The 16,059-nt window shown below is 35.7% G+C and overlaps 1 protein-coding gene across 4 annotated transcripts; it reads right to left on the bottom strand.

The window, feature by feature from the left end:
* Positions 1-2,104: 2,104 nt before the first annotated feature.
* On the bottom strand, positions 2,105-14,866 carry LOC103709522. 4 transcript variants are annotated; one of them, XM_008794933.4, is made up of 13 exons: positions 14,283-14,866; positions 13,929-14,092; positions 12,443-12,520; positions 11,266-11,345; positions 9,567-9,651; positions 6,679-7,098; positions 4,988-5,095; positions 4,793-4,860; positions 4,546-4,633; positions 4,379-4,450; positions 4,217-4,270; positions 4,034-4,124; positions 2,105-2,287 (listed from the first exon to the last, which is right to left on the bottom strand). In XM_008794933.4, the coding sequence occupies exons 1-12, from the start codon at positions 14,728-14,730 to the stop codon at positions 4,044-4,046; spliced, it is 1,746 nt and encodes a 581-aa protein (XP_008793155.2). In that variant the 5' UTR covers positions 14,731-14,866; the 3' UTR covers positions 2,105-2,287; positions 4,034-4,043. The 4 variants fall into 4 exon arrangements, with proteins under 4 accessions (XP_008793155.2, XP_026661395.2, XP_008793156.2 ...); XM_026805594.2 differs by having other exon boundaries at positions 13,929-14,114; positions 14,283-14,754; XM_008794934.4 differs by lacking the exon at positions 14,283-14,866 and having other exon boundaries at positions 12,443-12,570; positions 13,929-14,059.
* Between the last annotated feature and the right edge of the window lie 1,193 nt (positions 14,867-16,059).

The raw sequence follows: 16,059 nt of genomic DNA, 5'->3' as shown, positions 1-16,059 counted from the left end.
ACTTGCTACATTTTCTGTGCAGATGCCTTTTTCACTTTTCTCCTTGCAATTTATTTGGCATTTTTTTTATCTGTGATGTTCTCATAATGAGAATGACTTCAGTGCCAGAACTCGCTAGTATAATAATGAGAGGAAAGGTGATAGAATAACGAACAACTCTAACAACTCTTGTAGACATTGCTTCTGCATGGTTGGCCAAAAGAGCTGTCCATTATTCCAGGCGTTGCTCTAATGATATAGTCATGAGAAACTTAGTGATCCTACTTATAAAACATTAACACCTAAGTAGTCTCAGTTAAGGAGGGCCACTTCTCGTGGACGGAACGTTTAAAAGGTGGATCCAAATTCTTCGACCAGTATATGTGAGGTTAATTATGGTCTGTCACGTTGCTCAAAAGTGGAATACTTGATGTGTGACTTTCAGACAGCCTCAATCCTTGATGGATTACTACCGTTCTTCTCATAATTATTCTATAATGATTCGGCACCGTCGTGTCTCCATCGCTGAATATAGCAAAACTTAATGTTTATATCTTCCTTTGCATGCAATGTTAAAGCCGTTCTTACCGAATTTTATACAATCGATCCAAATTTGATGGGTTAGTGCATTAGGATCCACAAAACCAACTCCAAATAGCTGGGACAGTGGTATATGGGACTCTCTTTAAGTTTCAAAAGGTTGAAACTAGAGGATTTATATATATATATATATATATATATATATATATATATATATATATATATATATATATATATATATATATATATATATATATATATATATATATATATATATATATATGGATAAAAATTGATCACATTTTATCTTATCTTGAAATTACAACATCATCATGCCCCCACGCTTGGACGGAAGCACCCATTTTGTACATATTATAAAAATAGTTCATGCATGGATATTGGTCAGAGATGCCAACGTGGTACAGATCGATGCACAAATAAAAATATTTGTACGCTAATCACGAGTGCCTGGGGCAAAATTATTCAATAAAGTTCCAAATAAGCGGTTTATGTGGAAAAAACTGACCTATTTATGTGAACATGAAAACAATGTGGGCTTCTCATGCTAAATTACCAGAAAGTCTCGAAGGCAAAAGCAAACAGCAATGGCTCTTACAGACTGTTAATACACCTCTTTATTTAAACTCTTACAATCATATAATGACATGTATACTGAGTTTATTGATGTATTATTTTCATATATACTTGAATCCTGATGCAAGTTATATTCTATTTTTCAGTTTTCTTTGTAGAAATGAACGACATCTTTCTTCATATATTCATAGACATGGAAATGCTGGCTGCCAACCACCATGTAACCAATCTTGCCATAACTCCAATTTGTTCAGTTTCATAGGCTAAAATGAGTTTGCTGGCCGTCTCGAAAGGTATTCCTACATAAGTTTCAGTTTGGATTGGATGAGCTAATTCTGTGTGGGGTTCAACCAACAAGAGAATACACAGTGAGAGGTAGCATCTCCAGCATTTTGGATCTGTAACCGAGGAGGTAAAACCAGGCATGGATGCTCAGTGCAAAATTACTAATATCCTGTAACTTTGAAAAGCAGAGTTATAATTCAACAACCATATTAAATTTTGCTCCTCTCCCACTATTTCAGGAGTCAACTAGCACAACCTGGCTTGGATGCAGAAAATTAAGACTGAGAAATGAAAATTATATAAGGATATACATAACACATATGAAAAAAATATTTGATAACATACATAACATGAATTTCTTGATCCATTTTAGACTCAGAAACAAGTATTGGTATTGGTCTTGTCTCATTTGCTGCAAAGCCTGTAGTGCTGAAGACTAATGAAGCTGTCTTGTGCGGCGCCTTTTGTTGTTATATTTTTTTTCTTTAAATAGGTTCACTTGAGCACAATCACTTCGGTGTGCCTTCATTTCTTGCTCAAGCAAGATGACATCGTCATGAAGCCACTTTCATGAGCAACCCACCTAGAGGATTACTCATGATCCACAGGATTACTCATAATTGTCGAGTCAGTTCTGTTGACTAGAAGAGACCAGATCTTCTAAAACATATATATGAAGTAGCTAGGAACTGAAGACAACTATGAAAACGAAGCTTGGAAATTTCAATGATGCTAGTGAAAGAATGCTTTTGGAGTATCATCCAGTTCTCTTACAGGGCTTTCACTGAACAAAGAAATACGGGAGGATTTTTTTTTTTGAAGAAGGAGAAGAAATACGGAAGGATTTCAATTGGCTGCTGGCATATGCGAGTCATGCTGCTTTTATTAGCTGGTACAAAATTAAAGAACAGAATCACCATTACAAACACTTTATGTTGCACACTAGAGAGTTAAAAATATAATTTCGTTTGAATGTTACAAAATGAACTAATAAGTGCAAGAATCACAAATTAAAGGATAACTGAAAATTACTAAAATTACCTCAAGAAATTGTGGAAAATAATTAGTAGAGAAGATAAAAGTCGATAAGATTCAGCAAATATCAGTAAAACACTACTGCATAAAATTGCAATATGTACAGAATATAGACTAAGTTATCTAGTGCAACAGTAGATATGACAGGCCTGAGCCCTGAGTATTAGAAAATAGAATGTCATATTTCATAGATAAGACTTAGACCTATTAAAAAGTTTTGTTGTGTCACAGCTCCTATTTGTTGTTGTCGTGTTTTTTTTTTTGGTAAACGGTAAAATTTTATGCCTGAATTTGAACTCTTGTAAAATTATTCGATTTGTTGAGTTTTGTACTAAATTCTTTAGCTAGGTGCACTGGTGATATTCATATAGGTCAAAGTCTTATATTTGTTTTCTCATGCTTTGTTGTTTCTCATTGAACCTTACTTCACCTCCCTCGTCCTTCCATCCAGCACACAGAAACATGGTTGGTGATGGAAGAATGAAACATCATATTCTAGATTCACTTTAGATCTATTTATATTCAAGGGAGTTGCCCTCTTGCCCTCTTGTTTACCTCATCGACACAAGTCTTCTCTTGTTGCTACCATCCTGCTTGTTCGCTGGCTCTTATAGACAAACTATTGGATTCACCCAACTCCCAAGCACCTTCTCTTGTTCCTCCATTAGATCACATGAACCTATTAACTTGGTCATGCCTTATCATTTATGAAATAATTTTCAATAAAAAAGTTATTGTCAGTATACCTACTTGCCCTTCAGTTTAAATGTTGAACCATGTTTTATTTTTTTGAGAAAATATCATTTATTTTTCCTTCAAAATCGACGATCTTGATTATCTTGCTCTTAATATTTCTTATCTTGTACATCCACTTCCTCTTGGTTCTTTAGATCATATTATCCTTTTTATCCCTTACCATCCTCCTCCACAACCGCTTCAACTTCTGTTGCTACAACTTAAGTTTCGCAACTCCTTGATGTTCTGTTCCTGCCTCTGTCTCCACATATGCAAGTAATAATACCATTCATGAGGTAGGAGTCCTCTTTGATCCTTTACGCATTATCTTCTCCCTCGCCATGTTTGCATGACTAAAAGCTATTTTCCAGTCATAAATTGCCATGATCTAAGAGCTATTTTCCAGTCATAAATTGTCATAAACTAAGCGTTATTTTCCAGTCATAAATTGTCATAAACTAAGCGTTATTTTCCAGTCATAAATTGTCATAAACTAAGCGTTATTTTCCAGTCATAAACTAAGAGCTATTTTCCAGTCATAAATTGTCATAAACTAAGAGCTATTTCCAGCATAAATTGCCATCGTTCATTCTTTTCTGAGAGTCAAATTGCCTTTAAAGTGTTTAACGTTTATAAATAAAAGCAAGAAGAATGCTTAGAAGGTGTTACAGGGACGATTTTTTAGTTTCTCTGGACAACTCTAATATCATTAAAATAAGAACCTGAAGTGACAGACAAGGAGTCTATAGGTCAACAAAATTATTAAGCATTTAATAATGAAATATAATTTAATAAGTAAAGCTTGCCATGGAAAAATATGCGTGGGTGTGTGTGAAAGAGAGAGAGTGCAGTATCAGTCTATTACCGCATTATGGCTACACACGTTCATTGGATGCAGGCTGAGAATTGAGAAGCCTCTCAACTTCGTCGTTTGCCTCTGCTTGTAGACGCCATCGCTTTGCAAAATAAAGGAACGAACAATAATAATATAAGTTAAAAAGATTGACTTCAAAGTTCAGGACACAACTTGAGTATAAGAAACACTTGCCTCCTCAAGATTTTCTATCTCCATGATTTGTTGTATCTGTTCTGCAATGCTCTCCTGCAAGGTCAAATGATAGGTCAAGTTTCCTATGTTATGTTTAAATAAGAAAGCAACATATAAATCCATGAGATTGGGATGACAATAGCAATTCAATCAGCTACTCACTGCATTACTCACTGCCTCAGCAGCAAGAACATCAGAGTCCATTTCCACTTCAATCTCAATCATTGAAGATATCTGGAACACAGGCATGATTATTTTCCATTATAATACAAAATAGATAAATATTGCACATTGAAGTGGAAAGTGCAATACTCTTGGCGAGAACCTACTTTTGCATAGCTATCAATTAGCTCAATCCTTGCCAAGAGGGAGTTTTCCAAGCTTTCACGTACCCTTTTGACCCTACCTTGTCGAGCACTAGAAAAAGATGTGTTTTAACACAAGGAGACTTAGAACAAGAGACTGCCAGAGTTTACTGTTGTCTCTTATGGTTATGAATTGATTACAGATAAACAGTTTTGCCTCAAAACCACAATATTCCAGATGTTATTGCAAGATATGTTTAGGTGAAGTTACCGGTAACAAGGCTCCCCTACAGCTACAATTTTGTTCTCCAATTGACACATGCGAGCCAACATCCAAACCTTAGAGAGAAAATGTCACAGAATTTAGGTGCACTTCTGTAGTTTATTCAGCATTTTGCAGACAAGTCAACACTCTATAAGAACACTTGCATTCTTCACTAGGGAATTAAATCTGGAAAAGACAAACCTCTTTTTCAGCAGCTTGTCTTAGGTCCTTGATGCGAGTCTGCAGCAGGTCATATTGAGACAAAAGCTGCTGCTTAAGAGCAACTACATCCACTGTCCTCCGAGGAAGCTGAAAAAACCATGAAGGGGCCAAGCATAAGAAAAGGTCTGCATCAAGGTTTTATGCCTCGGTACAGGGTTTATTGAACAGCAACGTACAGCACTATACTGATATATGGTAAAGGTGCTAAATCAGCACACCTCCCATACTGCGTTGGTATGGTACTGTATCAAATCCCTGTACCATACTGGTAGAATTAGTGCGGACTGGTATGTCTGATATGTAAAACCTTGGTCTGCATACACATTTTATATGGAGGCTTTTCATTTCAAATTGAAATACTGCAACAACATGATCCTATGATATCCACAATTTCTCCTTTCTATGCTTCAAATTGAGGTATAATTGTGTTGATCACTTGATTGTCGTATGTTTCATTACAAAATCAATCTTTAACTTGCAAGCTCAAAGCATATTTATGAAAGGTGAACAAAGCTGTCAGAGTTCCATGCAAAGTGCTGCCTGCTGGATGGAGACACAACCAGAACTAGTTTTCCATGTCAAAAACTGCTAGATACACTAACTGATAGAACATTGGTATAGAGTGTCATGTGCAAGATCCACAGCTCTTTAATTCTGTTGATCTAGACATTTACGGGAAAGCAGTACTTAAATAGTGGATCCAGTTAGAATGCGCCCTAGAAAATAAGTAGATTGATGTTATATAACCAAAGAAGAAGGTAACCAAACATTTCTCAAGAAAGACTTTTCGTAATTTTACTGGGTCTAAAGAATCCATAATTTACAGGGCTGGCTAACTGGCGACCTTTTCTTTCCCCCCTTTTCTTTTTCCTGAATTTTCACATTTAAGGAGCACTTGGTCATAGGAAAAGGAGGAAAAGGCTAGCTAGGTAGGAGGTTGAAGAAAATGATGAGAAGGAACACTCCCTTTTTTTGGAGAGAGAGAGAGAGAAAGATAGGGGAGGCCCCAACTATGAAGAATAACAGCTGTAGCATTATAGTTTTAAGCATCTCTACTGATTCTGTCACTCAAGAGACAATCTTAACCAAATTACATTTTTTTTTTAAAAAAAATCGATCAGCTCTCCCATACTAATAAATCCTTGTAAAGCATATTTAAATGGTGACTATATCTAACTAGTTCTCAGTTCTCACAGTCCATATGGGTTCTACTTTATGGATGAAGATATGGTCCACTGAATAAGAGATATGGAAAATTATATGAATGGCTCTCAGTCTAACATCTGCCCTTCATGAATTGGAGCCAAAATTTTTATCTAGGGAAACTTTATGCAAGAGAGAAGATGACCTTAAAAACCTGTTAAATACATGTCTTATATTAAGTAAAAACAAGATCAAAACAGTTTAAATCTACCCTCTGTGTTTCAGCTATTCTAGATAAACATGCAACTATGACATGTACAACATTGAACATATAATAGGAAGAAAAGTTGAAGCAGAAGATATTAAATAGATAATAAACAATTAAGTCCACTAAACAGATGCAGTCACAATTATGAAAAATAAACAGCAGAAATTATCAAGTTCGAGTATAGACATAATTTTAGCTCAATTAGCAAGGAGGTTTAATTAATATCAACAGATTTTGAAAGAGGGAGTTAAAAGATCACCTTACGTAATTCTGGGAGAAGTACATGGTTCATCGTAGTTCCCACAGCCAATGATGCCACAGCAGCAACTGAAATAAGTCTAGGAAGGCTCGGGTCGATTATTACAGAGGCAGCATCTCCAGTTGCCAGCAAAGCAAGAGTAGGGAACAGAACAAATGGGTTGAGGAAAAATGAACCACCATTCTTAACTGGAGCTCTTAGCAATTGTGATACCTGTCCACTAGTGTGGTTTGTGAGACATATGGGTTCCTCTGGATCAAACCCGGGAGATCTCGCACTTAACCTTAATGGACCCATTTCCCGATAAACATTTGATGGAGCTGCTAATGAAATGGTCACTCTTTCTCCTTCCTGAGCAGGAAGCTCCACCGTCTTTGTAGCAAATTTATGCGTACGAGCTGTTCCTGAAGGAGTGCGAACCTGTGGCAAAATAAAGACATGAATATATATGATGAAATGCATAATGGAAATCAACTTCGTAGCTATAGAAGGGTAACATTAGATTCAGGAAGATATAATTGTTTTTGTATTCCCTCTGCTTTTCTTTTCTTTCCATATCTGCTTATAGACAAATTAGGAGATTATAACTGCAGAATAACAATCACCATTACAGTCATGAAATCAATCATACTTGTAACCAAATAACTCTGGCTACGCAATAGTTTCCTCATGTCAAAATATATAGTGTGGCATGCATATCTATTTGTTAATTGAATTGTTAAAAAAACATGTATGCTATCTAAAATACATAAGAACCATAAGTTGAATTATGTAGATGCTTCCTGTCTGGGAATCAAATGCCAAAATTGGTTAATGTCGTTATTGCTAGATGCAAAATTATTATAAATGGTGTAGATTTGTATCTGATAGACCACCAATTAAGAACTGTGGTACGAGTTAGTGACACCATGGAACTATTAATACTGCAGCTCTCTATGTCAAATGCGACTAAACTGATTTTGTTGAGTTTTTTGTCATGAAAATATATATCAATATATTATGAATCTTAGATGTAAATAAGTTTTTAGCATTTCCTTCTTATTCTTGGTCAGGCTTCATGTTGCACCACCTTTTCCTGTCATTGAGAACATAAAATCCTCAAATTGCCATCCAATTATTCCACAAATATCCAAATAAAAAGAGAAAAAGACATCAAAATTTGGTGGAAGAATAATTGATCTGATCGACTTCTTATAAAGCCTTGAAATCATGACAGGTTCTAATCACATTGAGCCTACAAGGTTATCATTGCTGAATAAATGCTCTTTTCCAATTATTGCAAACTTAGATAGTTTGACAAACACTAGCCAGAGAGTTGCATTTCAATTATTCCAAGATGTCAAAGGCATAAAGAAGTCACAGAAAAACAATGATCATATTGCAATTTTCTTCATAACTCAACCTGCTTTTGCAGTGTCAAATTCTTTGCAATTAAATCACTTGAAGTTGTCAGTCATAAAGTGGTTATATCAGATTATCTATATTCTTATCGCGGAGTTAGATGCTGGTTGGCAGAGCATGACATGCATAATCTTGTACCATGCCAATGACTAAATAGTGCAGTACAGGCAAGGTACCCTCGCATGCCAATGCTTGACATGCTACCCTGCCAGTGCATGCCAAGCACTAGCACAGCTTGGCATGGCATTGCCAGGTAAGCATGCCATGGTACCTGGCAATTTGATTCCTTTATTCTTATTGATATGAACTTTAAGTATTACATGTTAAAGATCCTGGCTGTAATCAACATGCCATAGCTATCTGGTGTTGGCTTCATAAATATTTTAGAGTCAACCATCCCAATCACAGCATAGGGTTTCCACCAATCCTGATCTCCATAAAACTCTGAAGTCTGAACCCTGTTTTTGCCATGGTGCTCTACAGCCTTGTCATGTCTATATGCTCATTTCTAACTTTGCTTTTACTGCATTCACGATTTGGAAAGCCTATGAGAACTCCACATGGTAAACTCATTGTCGAGCACCTCAATTTTTATTGGATTGAGAATTTGAGTATCTCAAGTGAAATTCTTAATTAGTTTTCTTTAATATCACCAGCTTACCTTGGGATGCATGAAATCTCAATCTGACAGAAAAACACCGTTACGCATGGCATTAGCCAAGCAAAGCACCTTATAATATCATTTCAAATGTAGGAATATGGGTTTACAGACGTTAAACAAACTTTTGCAGTTAGTAGGCATAGCAAATAAATGTTGTTCCATCATAATCAACCTTCAGGTATGCCTTGCTAATATTTCAAATTTAAGAATTGAGACTAATAAAATTCGCTAATTCGAATTTGACTTTTAATTTCTTATTCTACTCCATATCTTAGAAATAGGGACGAGTCTATGAGATACGAATTTTGAGACTCTCAAAGTCACCCATGTTTGTTCTCAGTTGTTTCAGTTTTTTGGGTTCCTATGTTGATATTTCATAGTTTACAGGCTTATTCATGGTTTAAAAAGTACGACACATACAAAGCTGTTTGTTGTATAGGATGTGACTTTATAAAACTAGTGCTTTAACTACATATGATAATGTTCAAAAAAATGTAATGGACCATGATACAGGTCTTACTGTGTTGTCTCCATCAAAGTTGGAACTTTTCCCTCGTAAATTTCTGTATATCATTAAGAATCAACTTCGAGAAGCTTATAGGAATATTTTACTGAAAAAACAAATATGCATATAGCAGATTTATAAATATCAATTGGGCTAATTAGTACTTAATTAAAAATCCACAAATACACGTTTTAGGCCTTTAGGAAATGTGGAGAAGCAAAAAAGGCTCAGCCTAAGAATACTAATCTTAACCAATATAGAATTAAAATGGTCAGAAATATACGTACTGTCAAGGACATATTAACACGAGAGAAAGTGTACCACAATGGAGTGAAGAGCAGCAGGAATATTCTCTTTCATTATTTGTAGGAACCTCAAAGCCTTTTCCCAAGCTGAAATATCCATGCTGCGTTCGGCAGGAGTAGATCCTTAGAGAAAGTGAATATCACAGAATCAACACCATAATATAGCAGCCAAATGGTATCCTTTTGCATAGATGCATAACACACCCTTACTAATGAACAGAAAAACATGATTATGAAAATAGATATGAATAAATTGAAAAGTACGCAAGGTAAGCATAAGCATCAGGAATTATCTATTTTAAGAATGCACCATGAATTCTTTGTAATGTGGAAGAGCAACCGGAAAGTATTTGAGCAAGTGAAATGAATATGGAAAGAAATAAGCGAAGGAAAAGAAATTACAAAATCAGCCTCAAAGAACCTTTTTCCAGCTGCTACTAACAGGCGTTCCAAAGAAAATGAGACCACTAATCTATCATCAGTTTGTAAATTACATATTTCTAAGGCAAGCTTAAGCTTTCTTTCTTTCTTTCTTTCATTCTTTTCTCCTTTGAAGAGTGAGCGTTTTTTCCTTCTTTTTAAATCAAAAGCTGAAAAAGCTTTCACCAATAATGACTATCCACATGCAGAAATTTTATGACATCACTTCCAACCTTGGTGTATTAATCTTGGACCAATATTACATTTGTGATATATATTATACTATATGCTAATAGATTTTATTGTTGGCTAATTACTAGACCTCAAAAGCTTAAGCTGCTAGGGAATGGATCAACAATGTAATCAAGCCTTACCATGCGCCTGAAGGCATAAACAGGTCAAGAATGACTCAAAGCAACAATAAGTTAAGGCAAGAAACAACTCAAGAGTCAAGTTAACAAATAGATGGATCCATGAAAAAATTAACTTGGAGGGGATTTGAACCCTGACCTCTAGCTTTATACCATGTTAACTAGCCACTATAGCCCAAAAGCTTAAGCTATTAGAGAATGGGTCAACAATGTATCCCGACCTTAACACATACATGCATCTACATTTGCACGTTTTTGCAAACATGCATGCATGCTTACATGAATAGGCATATGCAAGCATGCTTGAGTATGTATGTACATATATGTGTATTAGAAGTCTGTACATATTCTGGAAATAATCAAAACAACCTTCTCATCATGTTCATATGCAACTTGTGTCCACATGGTTATTGCAGTCGCTTAAACATATGCATTACAGATTATTTTTATCATCCAAACATATGGAGAGTGCTCATGAAGCTCTCCGAGTTTCAATGTTTCCACAGCTATCCACCATATTTATTCTTGTGGCCTCTTATCATGTGCACTGCACATGCCATACTCTAATATTTACACTACACAACACATGGTTCAACAGTCAACCATAACATATTTAGTGTATGTGATTGAGTGACCATAAAACTAATACTGGTCTCTCTGGCCATTTCATAAAAAAGTTTAAACCCTTAATATGTTTCTTTATGTATCATTATCCTAACAAATGAGCAACCTAGATTAAAGTAACAGCAATATATTAAACAACTGGCGAGCATTCTCATTAGGTTCATAAGGTCTTAGGCAGGGAATATGAAGACTTAAAGAAAATTCTGGATTTTCAATAAATCATTAAAAAATTTAGTATATAAATTATTCAAAAAGAAATCCTGCAATGAGATAAAGAACACTAAGAATGTATTTACTGACCTGATTTCTTCTGAATCAATGCTAACTATGTCCCCAGATACAAGCTCATACTGATAGCGACACTTTGAACAAGATGCAACCTAAAGGAAAGCCATATAAACAATTAAAAGGAAGACAAAAGATTACATGTTCTCACCTAATTAGAAATAGGAGAATATCTCCACAGACTCTGAATCCAAAATATCCATATCATATTACATTTTCACATCTTACCATAAAGAGCTGGAATTAATTCTATATACTAGTTAGAAGGTCAACCAGTCTTGAAATTGGAAATAAAGATATGATGATAATAACTTAATAAGTTGAATTATTATTCTACAAAAAATAGACAGTAAAGATGGTGGTTCATCTTAGAAACAATTCATACCACATTACAACCAGAAAAAGTATAAAAAAAATCAATAATAACAAAAAAAAAATGATCATGAAACATCGTCTATTGACTCCAAACTCTTCCATCTCAAAAGTTTCTTCAAAGGAGATGCATAAGTGTATTCATGTTATTAAATAAACAATGTTTTTTGCCTATTACTATAAGAGCAAGCTCCCTTTTCATTGCCCATCTGATTGCTACTAACATGCTTTCCTTTAGTCAAATCCATGAACATATTTAAGCCTAAAATCACATGTTTAGATTATTTAATACTTTGGTCTGCAAATCGCAAAAGCATCCCATATCTCACATAGAAGGAGCAAATAAAATCACTGCCCAAAACTTTGCCACCCATGCAGAAGGGATAAACAATGTACAACAATAATTGTCTGGAAATTCATAGTCATCATGCAATTTCAAAAGGTCCTAATTCATGAACGAGAGGTCATAAAGCCCCCATGTTACTACATATGTACCATTGTTTCAAACCTCCCAGTATGCCCATGTATCATTGGGATAACAATACAGTACAAGTTGTGGTGCAACTATGCTCTTTAGCAGTAGGACACTGATGCCATGACAAGAAGATAAATAATAAAATAAAAATACAGATTATGAGAGTAATTGTGAAGTTCTAAGTTTGTTATTGTATTCGTCTGTCTGTTCTATAAATTAAATAAACATGTGCTTCAATTTATATTCACACAAGCAGCTATAATATAATTGCCTGCTAATTAACAAAATACATGACATACAGAATCTGTAACATCTATCACTAGAATGCTACTGCTACCGATATACCTGAACACCATCTTGAGGTTGTGCAACAGCAATCGCTATCATACAGTTTGGACATCTCACAATCATCCCGAACGAAACCTAAATGATAGTATATGAGCGACATCTGCATAATGATTCTTTTCTTCTCCCTAGATATTAAAAGAAAAAGGACTTGACGAGATAAAATAGAACAAAGCAACAAATAATTATGGAATATAAAGGATTCATGCATCAAACAAGTTGTAAAGAGATCTGAAGCAACAGGTGCAGCTACACCAGCATCAGTGATCAATTGCATGTTAGTAAACCAGAAGTTATATGTTGATTTTTTTTTCTTTTGAGAAGTTATGTTGAATTTAACTGTTAGCAATTCTCTGTAGCTCAAATTTCTCACTTCCAACCTCTCATGCAAACACTTATGCACCAGGTTCCTCGTCTTGATAACTTTTATGGGTCATTATTCAATACTTTTTACATAATATTATTTTTATTTTTGTTGAACCTGTTTTGGTTGAATCAGTCTTAAACAGAACAAAGTACACAAAATATTTTGACCTGAAGTTGGGCAAAAATGTGCTTTACAACCAAAACTTTAACCCTTGGTAGGTGCAATCACTTCCTCCTATCCAAGTATAGATGTGCCTGAGTTTTCTTTTTTATGCTGACATTGGCAAATCAACAGACACCAAAATTTGACCTGGAGTTTACAATCTGATCTGTCCATCTATTTAGATATTAATTGGTTCAAAATATTTCCAAGTACACCCTAGATGTTTTTTGGATATTTGTTTTCAGATGAATGATTTGTGCTAACTTTAAATTGTGGTTTCTGTTTCCCTTTAAAAAAAGCTGATTTTTGTGCCCTTAAACCACTAAACAAGATGAAACTAAAATAATACATGCCTAAGTGTTGGTGCTCATGCAGCCAATTGAGCAGTAAATGGTGGTGTTGATTGAAATGATATTGATATGTCTTATAAAGATCGTCAGATATTGATAAGAGGAACTGCTCGATCTTGTTTTTCAGAGAAGGAAGCAGAGAGGTAAACCCACAATAACAAGACTGTTTACATAGGATGATGAGGTTTCATTAAGTTGCCTATTATGTTGGAATAAAGTTTGCCAGTGAGGAAATAATTTTATAAAGTTTCACCAGATAAATGTATAAAGGGTAATTTCTTAAGAGATTGTCACATTTAAGAGAGATGGAATGTGCATGAATTCTGTCAAGGTGACAAGTGTTTAGGACCTCACATGATCTTCTTTTCTCCCCTTGAATATTTGTTTCTCTTTGGATGTCAAAGTGGTGGGAGAAGAGATTGCCATGAGCTATTAATGCATGTAGGATAAAGGACACAATGTCCTCATTATTAGAAGTTTTAATTTCATCGAGTAACATTTACATGTTAGAGAGGTGAGCACACAAGGAAAAACTGAAATTTATAGTACAGTGTAATTCTGTTTGAAGTACAACAAAAGAAGATGCACCACAGAAAGCCACAATTACCTCCTCCCCTGCAGAAACTCCTGCCCGAGAAACATAGGAAATCATCCTAATTGCATCTGACACTCGTGATGATGCTGCAAGCCCCCGAACCATCAATGCATATGTGCGCACATCTGGCCTGGCCCAAGTCCACCCCTTGACAGATGAATTATTTTCACTCACACCTGTCCATAACCCAAATCCCATCTGACCTCAATAAATAATATGCACAATTTAGTACTGGAAAACTATTCATCTCCATTTCCTCTCTAACCAGCTTATATATATATATATATATATATATATATATATATATATATATATATATATATATATATATTGAACAGCTCTTGAAACACAGGAAAAAGACGCCACCTTGACTGAAGCCGGAACACATGGCATGAAATATTGAGAGGGCCAATTCGGTGTTCGCTCGGTCAAATGCAGCCGCGATGATCGAATGGCAATCGTCAATCTCCAAGGTACCATACCCAACACTCCGATGTGCCTCTGCGATCATGTCCAGGGCTTGGTCGGCATCCCTGGCGCTAGAGACCCGCCGCAGCAATTCCTCATCCAGCAAGCTGGGAGTGGAGACCCCGGTGCTCGCACCGTCCCTCTGGTCAGAAGAAGCTCTTATGGGCTGCCAACTATCAGCGACGGGAGAAGAGGCATAGCAGAGGTTGTGAGTAGAGAAGAGACTTGAGTTCCATCGCCTTAGAAGGAGGATGAGAGAGCTGGTACTATTAGAAGAGGTTCGGAAGCTGGGAGGTGAATTGTGAGAAGGGCGAGAGATGGAGAGAGACAGAACACTCAGAGCCATCTCTCCGCTCTCAGGAGCAAAGCAACAAGCACATAGGGCGCGAACATATGAGGATGAGGAAGGAGCGGCCAAGAACGAGGCGATGACTGGTGAAAGGAACGTTATCCAGTTACCGGCTTTGCCACTGGCGCGAATGGATGAGGTTAACGGCTAGGGAAATAATATTCTGCGAATAATTGGAAAATTCAGAAAACTATAGCTTGGCCGTGTTTCCAATTATCCAATTATTTGCCGTTTATTTATGAATCTCAAGCTTATTCACGAATTATTCGCGTAGCGCAAAATGTTCACCTGCATAAAGGGTGGGCCCGACGGGAGCAGTTACAGTTCGCAATTACTTATATAAATAGTTGGAATGTTTTTGTAATACTAAAATTACATAGGTTGTTAGTTGTAATAAGGTTTATGTTAAGCACTTAAGCTTGGATGATTTTCTGTGATATTTAAACCACGTAGGGTGTTGTTTGGAATAAGGCTTATGATTTTGGGTGCCGATACTAGTTAATATTTGGGATTAAATTAAATAAAACTGTTTATATGGTAAATAAGAAGCGTATTTTTTAATATTTAAATTATTGTAAAATGTTTATATAAATTTAGAGTAATCATGCAGATTTGCACTTGAAACCCCATAAGTAAATGATTACATTTAAGTTATTTGTTTTGTGCTGAAGAGCAGCGAACCTCTCTTTCACTGATTTGTTTTTGTTCTTCTAGTATTTATGATAGCTAGGTGGCAGTTCATGTGAATTATATAGTTCAGCAGCCAAAAAAAAAAAAAAAAAAAGACTTGTTTTTTGCTATATAGTTAAAAACTTGCTTGTCGGGAAAAAAAAAAAAAAGTTCACTTGCTCGTATCAGAGTGCTCTTGAAGATCAGGCATATAATATCCGTCGTATATGAGCCGCCGATGTACCAAAAAAAAAAAAAAAATCAGACACATGGGGATAGAGAAAAAGCTAAATAAATAAAGGATCGAGGAATCCAAATCACAAACCCAACAGCTTGCCTTATGAACGTAAAGATATTTCAAATACAAATGCATATAAGATCTTCCACTAATTAACGGTGCCCTTAAATCCATCCTATCCTCTCATCCAATCATAGCTATAGATGGCCCGGGTTACGAACCCGGTTCTCTGCATCAGTACATGATATTTTGTCCTATGATGGCTTCTGGTAATAATGGCCATCTTGCAATACATGGACGGCACGAAGGGACGATCAAAACTCTCTGGTGCAGACCCCAACTGGGGAGCATATTCCAACTCTTCGCTAAGCAGCCTGCTGGATGAATATTTGCTACATGCGGTGTTGCAAATTATATAT

The sequence above is a fragment of the Phoenix dactylifera genome, chromosome 11, assembly GCF_009389715.1.
Source record: "Phoenix dactylifera cultivar Barhee BC4 chromosome 11, palm_55x_up_171113_PBpolish2nd_filt_p, whole genome shotgun sequence".
NCBI classification, from domain to species: domain Eukaryota; kingdom Viridiplantae; phylum Streptophyta; class Magnoliopsida; order Arecales; family Arecaceae; genus Phoenix; species Phoenix dactylifera.
Note: the sequence above shows the minus strand (reverse complement) of the source record. Positions and strands in the feature narration are given on the sequence as shown.